The sequence below is a fragment of the Eufriesea mexicana genome, unplaced genomic scaffold (genome assembly GCF_001483705.2).
Source record: "Eufriesea mexicana isolate 0111107269 unplaced genomic scaffold, ASM148370v2 scaffold3677, whole genome shotgun sequence".
Classification (NCBI taxonomy): domain Eukaryota; kingdom Metazoa; phylum Arthropoda; class Insecta; order Hymenoptera; family Apidae; genus Eufriesea; species Eufriesea mexicana.
Genome location: NW_016911683.1, coordinates 35,748 through 46,752, shown reverse-complemented (window position 1 = coordinate 46,752; position 11,005 = coordinate 35,748). Strand labels below are relative to the sequence as shown.

The following is an 11,005-nucleotide window of genomic DNA, read 5'->3' as shown; positions in this document are numbered from 1 at the left end:
CCCCAGGTACCCCACCTTGGAGGAGAGGGTTTCCTCCACTATCGTTGCTTTTTGGGGGAACCTTCCCTCTCTCCAAGGTCACCGATTTGCGAACCAAGGGAACGCCCTTGGTCAAAAACAGCCAATCATATTTGGCGAGCTCCCGATTTTTCCTAAGGCCGATCTTAGGGAGATCGAGGAGCTCAGTTCCGTACGAGATCCGAGAGACACGGGTTCTCTCAAAGACACTTCCTCTCGAAACATCGAACACACCGGTTCTTTCTAAACTTCTTCCTTTCGACACGTCAGAGACGACGGTTCTCTTCTAACACGAGACGATTTTCGTATCTCCTCGTTAAGTCGACGAGATACCGTGTCGCGTCGAACCGTCCATCCACATCGGGATATCTTCGCGCCTTACAACCGCGAAGACGAATTATTTCGGGCGGAAACCACGCGACCAGGAAGATCAAGGGAACGACGCGATACCCCCTTGATACCTCCAACATATACATTCTTCCACAGAAACATTCTTCACATTTATACCAAACATACTATGACAACTACCACCACAACAACGAGGCAGAAATATAACAACCGACAATTTCTTTACAAGCAACCCGCTGGCTAAAAAATTACTTGCCGAAAAAACAACCTTGGTTGGGACCATCCGGTCGAATAAACGAAAACTGCCAAAACTAGCGAAAGAAAAAAAGGACAAGATGACTTTGTTTTCGTCATATTTATGCAAATCGGAAAACTGCACGCTTACTGTGTATAAAAGTAAACCAAATGTAATAGTCCTTCTAAGCACCAAGCCTACAGGTGTACAACTAGAAGACAATTATAAACGTGTTCCAGAAACGATTACTTTTTATAATAAAACATTACATTAAAACATATTATTGTGTTTACAATATCAAGTTCACAAAAGAATGAATAAATTGTGTTTCTCCTTCATAATCTTGCATGCTATTGTGGAGATAGGGTGGTGTTAAATAATATAATTACTATTTATTAACCATAAAATATAATATACAATGTGCGGTGACGGTAAAGACTACGAATATAGATATCTATCAACTAAACTCTTACGACTACAACGACACAATTATACCTAACAACACGAATACAACTAACAACACAATTCTTCACAACTCTCTCTCTAATAATTCTACTACGAATTCTAACATACTACACCGTACTACGACATACTACATACTGCCTACTCACGCCCTTGCATCCCTATTTAAAACCATACATTCTATTCTCTTTCATACCTATTCTCTCTTTCTCAATCACACTTTCCCACGCACTCCTTGCAATCTTACCCTCAGCGGGTCACGTAGCCCAAACACTGAAACGCATTCCTAATGACACTCTTCACTTTCATCCGATACATTCATAAACATCCCGTCCACACGATCCTAGCGCACGGTCATTCGTCCTTTCGCACGCACTCTAGATAACATGCTCGACCCACTCATCCTGCGATACCACAGTATGTATCACTGCTCGCTCAGCGGAAATTAATTCCGATCAATACGACACCTACGTCCAAATTTAGCACGTTCCCTGCCGGACCGTTTTTCGAAGACTTTCCGTTCAGGCCGCGTGGGGTGTATGCGCCCCACGCTTTACAGTTGTATTGTTTTGTTTCTGGCGTATGCCTTACAATGATTAAAATAGTGCAAAAATCATAATTATCAAGGAAAGGGTGTATAGTTTAAGATGCATAACGCAACAAACCAATAAATTCATTTTTCTAGGAATCAGTTTAACAAATACTTGGCTGAGTATTACCAAGCGAGTTGCATCCTCACATATAATTTTTTTTATCATGCCTATATTAGTTTAAAATAGAACATTTTAATTGAAATCAAGTTTGTATACAATTACAAAGAGATGTTGCGGTGAATTTTGTTAAAACATGGCAAACATAAGTGTGGTTTATCCACACAACTATCGCAGAATGTTGCAACTTTTATAGTACAGTTTCTTGTCGATTGGGCACCTAAATTTTTAACATTTTTTTCGTAGCAAATTTTGCTGCGTCTTCTTATCGAATTAAATTGGCCTTCCTTTTTTTTTAATTTCGTGTCGATTTCTTCTTGGTCCAATTGGTAGAGAATTATTATTATTATTACACGACATCAGATTCATTGCTAATGGTTTTCGGAATTCGATGCTTGTTATTTTTTGATTTCTAAGACTGTTATATGTAATCCACGAATTCACTACAGCTGTGTTCAAGCACGGTTCAAATACATTTTTTTTGTACCAATTTACTGATTTTCGAAGAGGACTGCAATACGAAGCCATTTGATCGGAGATATCTACGTAAGATTTTCCTTCGTTATAATCAACAATAATAACCAATATTGTTTTTTAACAATATTATTAGAATGCTTCGTTGATAATAGAAGGACATCACGCTTGTCCTTCCATTTCAATATTGTCAAACCATCATTGCTTTCCTTAGCAATATATTCATATCGCTGTAATTTCTTTGAAAGTAGATCTTTTGGAATTTATTTTGAGTGATAGCTTCTTGGCTAATTCGATACTTGTGTACCAATGATCGATACATATTGTATGACCTTTGCCAAATATATTTGTACACAACGACAGAGCAACATTGGTAGGCGTTGTTTACTCCATATCCGTGTTTTCCCACAATAAATTTTGAACGTGATCGTGTATCCTGGTGTTGAATATAATTTGAATATTTCGATACCGTACTTATGTTACTTTTGTTTTATATATTGTTTGAAGACAATGCGACCTCGAAAAGGAATGACAGATTCGTCCACACAAACAATTTCGCCTGGTTCAAAATACTTTTCAAAATTTTCATTTAACATATCAATTATTGTTCTAATTTTATACAAGCGGTCGTTTACATTTTCTTTTTCATTGTCGTTAAAATGCAACATTCGCAACAAAAGTTCAAACCGATTCCTTGACATTATCGAAGATGGAAGAGTCTGCGAATATGCCGGATCTTTGGACCAATACAAACTTATTTCTGCAAGCTTTACAATTCCCATCCACATAATAAGTCCAAAAAAACGTTTTATCTCGCTTTTGTTCGTTGGTTTCCATTCACCTAATCGCGATGATGTTTGTTCTAATAGTAATTTTTGCGCATACCGATTGCTTTCTGTAACTACAAGATCGAAGAATTCATCATTCAGAAAGAAAAAATAAATATATTCTGGTTTTTCATAAGTTGGATTAAATATTTTGAAACCCGGTGAACCAACGAAAGGCGTAAGGCGTGGTTGGTTTCCGGTGAGATCAGCCCAATCTATATACAAAGTAGTTATATTGTTTACAGAAGGTTCAGCATCTTCTTCTTTACTAGTGGATAAAATCCTAGTACCGTGTGTAGAAAGACGATAGAGAGGTATGATTTCCTCTGAACTGTCAGAAAAATCATCGGAAAAGCTTACTCGTGTAATCCTATGGCGTTTTGTTAGAATTTCTGCGAGTGGCACGTCAGAATCATCACTTGAAAAACTGCTGCTGTGTGATGCCATGTCCGCTTATGAGGAGCAATTATTGTAAAATTTGGAAAAGCTCTGAGGAAGAGAAGGAGAGAAAAATCGCAAACATTTTTAAATGCAAAATATCCTAATCTATAACACCGAAATAGTATATACGTACCGTATTTCCTCCGTTTATTGTACTTTAGAAACACACTGAACTACAAATAAATCCCAGCTTCAGTGAAGCAATAATTGTATCAACGGCACGCGAATAAATGACTGATCGAAACAGGAAAAGTGTATATCGTCACTAGGTTGATCTTAGTTGGCGACGATTAGTGACGAAGTGTTAAGTGGACTGTATTTTAGGAAAACTATCTTCGTGACTATTCTGTCGGTGGTTTTATAAGCTTCCTCTGTCTACTGATTGGTTGCGAATAATATTGGGGGTGTGTGCTAGCTCCAGCTTCTTTCGGTGGTGGTGGTTGTTTAAACAATCTGGGTCCTTATGCCTATCGTCTTAAGGGTGATATATTGTTGCTTCTTACGGTTTACCTAAGTGGTGGCTTAGGTGACAATGCATACATGCGCATACGCCCCACAGGGAACGTGTTAATACGACCGCAAAGGGTTAAATTCCTCACCACGAGTCAGACTCGTGGTTTTCGTTTATGGCACAAATTTCTTACCACGAGTCTCACTCGTGGTTGTAGGCCAAAGGGTTAAGCGCGTGGTTGTCTTTTTTGTTTATTGTGATGAGCTGGTTGTCCTATGTGCTGGCCTGATGGTATCCCCGTGGTAGTCGTTGCTATTGATAGGGTAGCAGGTAGAAGGACGACAGAAAAAGGAAGGGATACGTAGCGTCCTGGGCCTGCTAGTGGACTCGTCAGTAAGGCTTGCTTCTAGCAGGCCCTGCCTTAGACCAGGGATATCCAGGTAGCACAGGAACTTCCATTTAAGAGAAGTCGAGGTTTCGCCGAAGACTTGCGAGAAAGTCCTCGAAGTCCTACTCCTTCAAGTAGGAATCCATCCACTGGCAAGGGTGTGAACTTGGTCGCTACAAGGTTAAGCATTTCTGCGTATCACTAATGGTAGCGGTGGTATCATCTTATAACAAAGTTATTGTTGTAACACGTAAAATCATGTATATACCATGTAAAATTACAAGGTGATACAAGCAACTGTAACAAATGATATCTTTGTTTTGGTTGAGGTTAGAAACAGACGTTAGCAGAAGAAGATGAACAGCTTCAATAGGCCTATAAGATCAGGTCAATCGTTTTTGAGTAGGTGGAAGTGTAACCAAAAACATGTAAAAATATGTATTCCTACATGTTTTTACGCAGAATAGAAAGAAGGATTGATACGTACCAGAAAAGATGTAGAAATATTTAGCAGTTTTATTGCCAGGAGTTTTTAAAAATTCGTGGCAAATAGTGTCATGTGGTGCAATTGCACCTCTATTGTTTGACTGCGAATTATAATTACTAGGTAGTAATTATAATAGCAATAGTTATTTTAACACTAGGTTTGCCAGGAGTTTTTAAAAATTCGTATTGGATAGTGCCATGCGACACAATAGCGCCTCCTTTGTTTGACTGCGAGTAATAATTACTAGGTAATAATTATAATAGCAATAGTTGCTTTAACACTAGGTTCACGGACGATATCTGTATACCTATTTCTAAGGACACCTATCAAATTGACAGGTAAAGGAAACCACGTGCCTTTTTTTTAACGATTAGATTAATTTAAAAACAATTATAAATTATATCAACAGTCTTAATATAAATTAACTAGATCTGTCACCATCGTATAATTGGAGCAACCTTTCCATCAGATTGACGGGTTTTGTAAATCTAGTGTTAATAAAAGTAACTGAAGCGAAGCTCTTTATTTATGCACATGGTTTAAGTTTAATTGTAAAAAAAAAGAAAAAAAATAGTAATTAAAAGAGGAAGCTTTCATGTGACTGATTTCATATGTTTCGGCACAGCATCCCAACATCGTGTGGCACTAAAATGTTTAAAAAAATGTTACTTATCTTCATATGACCACTGCGTCTTTATGCAAAAACGATTCTTGGACTTGTAGGCCTTTAAAAATTGTTTATCTTTAATTATTAATCAACTATTAATTAAATTTTTCTTCAATGTTGATTAGACTAATTTTTGTTACTTATATTAACCCTTTGCACTCGAGAGGTGACTTTTAGTCGCTGTTTAATCAGATTCTAAAGATCGTTGTTAATTAACCCTTTGCACTCGAGTGGTGACCCTCAGTCACCATTTTATAAAATTTGGAAGATCGATATTAATTAATATATCAATTTTAACGTAATGTAACAGTGTGCAAGGTATCGAAATCAAATAATTCTACAATTCTATTATTATAAAATTCTTTATTTACTGCTTAAAAAAGTATCGTCAGTTTTTTAACAGAGAATCCTTGATTTTCTACTCATCTCTAGCCAAAAAATCGTCGAGTGCAAAGGGTTAATATCTCCAACTTAAAATTTCTTAATAACGCGTGGAATATCGAGGTGAAATAATTCTACGTCTTACAATTAACTTGTACTTCTTATTTATCGTTTTGAAAATATCGTCGACTTTATGGCAGAAAGTTTTCGAATTGCTATGTTTCTGTAATGAAAAGATCGCCGAGTGCAAAGGGTTAATTGCATGTGTAACACTCACACGTATAACACGTATACGCGTATAACACGTTCACTTCACTCTTGCAATATTTCGATATTGTTCGACATTTTTCTCATTTATTTTCCTTTATTAATCCAACTTATTTAAAGGAATATTTTTTTAAAACTGCAGTCATGAACCATTGCGACGTACGTGGAAGTGAGGCATACTGTGGCGAATCTGCTCATTGTTTATTGTGTGAACAGACCGGTGCTTCCCAAATCGCAGGAGTGAACCTAAGAACGATACGAAACAATATCGATGGCTCCTTTGATCTTCGCGAACTGGCATCGAAGTTACGTAAAAACAGAGAACACGATCCTATTTCCAAGCTTGTACTCGTAGAGAATACATTTAATGGAAAAATTGTTCCGCAAAGCTGGCTCGAGGAATTAGTGTCACTGTGCAAGGTACGTAACCTAAAGATGCACATGGATGGGGCCAGGTTGTGGAACGCTAGCATAGCATCAGGAGTACCTGCAGCAAAAATTGTCTCAGGCTTTGATTCTGTATCTTTCTGCATCAGCAAAGGTCTAGGTACGTGTTATTTTCTAATTTTTATTATGTGTCTTTATTAACATTTTCACGTAATTTTTCTTCTTCTGATTGTATTTTACTGTTATTTTGCAATTTCTATTATCTGTGTTTTTTAATACTTTCACGTAATTTTTGTAGTTGTTGTTGCTATTACTGTTATTTATATATATGTTATTAATATTCGCATATATTAGTTACTCTTCTTATTTGTGTTTTAACTATTTTTCATATCAATTTACTATAATAAGACTCGAATTTTTGAAATATCGTTTCAAAATTTCGTCATGGGAAATTTTTCTAACATAATATTATTAAGTTGTAACATATGAAGTATCGCTGGCTTTTAATTTAGCTAAATGCATTCTTATTTTTAGTTAATATAACTTTCTAATTTGTATATGTACTATCTGAATCTAGGTACTATTATCTACTATTTTATCTAACTATTTTATTTATTATTTTACACGATCTAATGCACATTTTTAATTTTCTTTCTTTACTTAGCACGATAATTCTTAAAACATTTATCGGTGTTTAATTTTATTGATACATTTTGAGTTTTTAAATTTTGCAATTTTAAAAGTATATTTTCTAAGAATTTTTTAAGAATTTCTAAGATCAGAAAATGTAGGTACCTGTGCTTTATTTAGTTTGCAAGGAATATTCTGTACATTTGGATTATTCGTGCTTAAAAATACGTTAATATATACATTTAATTTCTACATTTTAAATAATAAATAATACCAAAGTTATTTTTACTGCAAAGTTAACAATTATTATAAATCATCATTTAAAGAAATAGAAAAAAATTGTTTAACATCGGAATAGCAATTTGGTTGTGTAAAATTATAATTTTATTAACAATTCCCATCAATGTCGACCACATAGTAATTAATAACTGTTAATGCCATGATTTTTGTTCTGTCAGCTTTTACAAACCTCTCTCTTAACGAAAAATATTGAAACATTTCATTCATTCTTCTATTTCTGCATCCAAATATTCTTTCCTCTTAAAAAGAATTCCTTTATTTTCAATTTTTCTCCAGTTACGATTTTTTGAATTGTCTTTACACTTTATTTAACGTTTTTACAATGAGTTTCTTATTTTTAAAGAAGTTAAAGATTAACTGGATGTTGCTACACTAGTTATTCGTGCAAACTGTATAATCACATCTTATATGTATAATTTCTTACTAATTCAAACATTACAGATATACCATGACCATGCTTATTATTAACAGTGCATTTATCGGAATAAATAATAATATTTAAATACATATGTGTTTACTATGCCGAAAAATGTTGATAAATAAACTATATATTTCTTGTCTACTAGTGATTACAAGTAAACAATAAAGAAAAATAAGATAAAACTCAAGTCTCTTCCTTCGTCAGTGCAAGCTCAGGTATACGTTATCTTTTAACAGCTTCTAGGTAAGATCTTCTTCAGATCTTTTTCTTGCTCATTCTCACACGCTACGTTCCTGCTTATTTTCACACGCCTCTATGTTTTACTTCCCAAACTAATTTACACCATCAATAATTTCAACTTCCAATTTCAACGACATATTCTTTATACAGAGTGTCCCAGCAACGGTAGTACAACTGAGATGTGGGTGATTCTATATGCAAAAACGAATCGAAAAAGGAATAAAAATTTTTGTATTCAAAGCTTCGTTTTCGAGAAAATTGACTTTGAAAATTTGTTACAGTTATCTTTATTATAACATATTTATTAATATTAACAACGGGTATACAGTGTATACTATATTTCCGTATACAGCGAGATGCGAGACCTATTTTTGCGCGCGATCCTTTCTGCAGCTCAGACACAACCGACCAAACGTTCAACCTTTCGATTTCGTTGCAGGCAGTTCTTCATATACGATCTTCGTCCTCTAGTTGTCCTAGACCTCGTTGGTAAAGCGTTGATACGTAGCTTCATTGAGTTATTAACGAAGTCCTTGCCCGAGAGAGACCGAGTGGCGTGAGTTACCCAGTGATGCTGTTTTGCAACTTTCTTCGAGTCTTTAAGCGCTATCCCGTCACATAACGAGTGAACCACGTTTGCTCACCTTTGATCTACCTTAGAGTTCGTACTTATATCCCTCTGCTGGTTTTCAGCTTTCTTATTGTCATGTTTATTTCCTGCAACAGGTAGGATACAGTGTTAATTTGGTGTTGGGTTGTAGTTTCTTAAGAACAAAGATGTTCGGTTTTAATAGTTTTAATTATTACAATCTCGTTATAACTGCTGTTGCGGCCCTAGGACCGCAATGTCCCAAGTCAAGTGGAGGCCTGTTTTATGCCTCTATTGCAAGGGTCCCTTCACTTGCGCATGCTCAGTGTCACCTAAACCACCGCTAGGATAAACCGTGACAAGGACCCATATATTATTCTCTAGACGACAGGCATAAGAACCCAAATGTTTAACCAACCACCACCACCGAAAGACGCCGAAGTTAGCATACACCCCCAATATCATACCAACCAATGAGAAGACAGTCGATCCTTATAAAACTACCGACAAGGCATTCGCAAGAAGATTCTCAGTAAAACCTCCATCACGACCACATCAAGATTCTCTCTAAACTCCATCACGACCACAACATCAGCAATCGAGACCCACCAACACTCAGCGCAGGAGACTGTCTACTACTATAGAACTCCTTGCAGTTCAACACCAACCAGGTCTATCTCTATCAAGTTAGAGTAGGCCGCATCCCAAGCAGCATTGCCGCAGCAGCGTAACGGGCCTTACAACCCCGTGAAACTCCACCAGCGAGTTGCAGTGTTCGGGACGCAACAACTGCTATCGCGTTCGCACACTATCTGTACTCTACGTAGTCACGGTCTACGTATACAGTGACTCGCGAAAATATTCGGACACTAAGGTATGTCTGAATTTAAAACATTTTACCACCAGAATAAATAACGAACACAATCCGTGTATAAGTATCCGCGATACGATGTGATTAATTCAGACATATCTTGGTGTCCGAATATTTTCGAGAGTCACTGTATATACATGTGCATACACGTACAAGGTATGTCTTTAAGACGATAGATGTCACGTACCAATATATCACTACTTTGCAGGTATTCTTAACGTATAGGCATTGCGACTGATCTTTGTTGCTCATGCTTGCCAACCTCGCTCGTCGCTTTAGCGGTATGAACCGCCGCATTGATGGGACCGATAGTCCCCCACTTTTGGCCTTAACGTGGAAATAGGCATTAGGCGTATCACTGCGAAGCGTTACCCATTTCCTCACCGTTTCCTTTTTTTTTTTTTATTTTTACGTGGGGGAAATCTTCGAAAGATACCCGACCCCCCTAAGCATGGGGTTGGGGCTATGTGGGATTTTTAACCACTAAAACCCCCACGATGGCCAATCTATCGCGATAGTGGAGCACCCTGGACTTCGCGAGCGACGCAATTGCCAGGACGTCCCCGCGAATCACACCCGAAGGTTCCCACCCGGCGCGCTTGGGAACACGCATCGCAACCTCACGTACGCAGTATACACGCGAAACCGAAACGGACCCTCGCGTACCTCCATACACGTACCTTCATACCTATACTGGCGCCACGCGGTCACCACGCGACGTCGACTGCAATGACCACGGCCTCACGGACCGGCGGGCCCCAACCCAGCTGTCCGTGGTTCACCGTAGCCTTGGTTCGGGGAGGGGAGGGAGCCTGTGCCCCCATACCAAAGGCGCAGGGTTGCTCGAGATGCGCGAGGTCTCACGTGTTGACTCCTCCAGTGAGGCGGAAACCGCGGCGCCCAGCGCAGAACTAGCCACCCCGCCGTCCCCTCACCCATGATCTGTGGGAGCCTCTAGGCCCCGTTTATTACTGTTTCGCGCTGTCCACACTTATCTCCCCTCAGGGGCTACGGTCGACTTTGGTCGGCCGTAGTATGGGATTGGCGACCCCACGGTGCCTAGCTGACGTGCACCTACGTCGAGGTGGGCTAGCAGCCTCAGAACGGAAATGTGGTTCGCCACGAACGGGACGACCGGTACGCCCGTGATCACCGGTACCACGGGAGACCGAATTAGCCCTGGGCCGGCTGTCGAGAGGCAGTCCGCCCGTCGGTCGTTGGGTTGGCCTCGTGGTGGCAGTGGTTAGAGCCTACATCGCAGGCAAGGGTCCTCGAGGCCCGGCGTGAGAGTTGCGCATCGTACAGCTCGGGTGCTGTCCTCCTGAGGCAGTAGGGATTTAGAAAGGTCCCGTCCCAACACCAAGGGAGTCGATTGGGGCTAGCATCCCAGTTAGACAAATTGGAAGAGCGG

The 11,005-nt window shown here is 38.7% G+C and overlaps 1 protein-coding gene across 1 annotated transcript in view; it reads left to right on the top strand.

Moving 5' to 3' along the window:
* The window catches only part of LOC108551125 (probable low-specificity L-threonine aldolase 2), a 40,726-nt gene that overhangs the window by 20,516 nt on the left and 9,205 nt on the right, over nt 1-11,005 (top strand). The window contains exon 4 of the mRNA XM_017905164.1: nt 6,299-6,703. Within this exon, the coding sequence (XP_017760653.1) occupies nt 6,299-6,703 (405 nt within the window). The remainder of the gene's footprint in view (nt 1-6,298; nt 6,704-11,005) is intronic.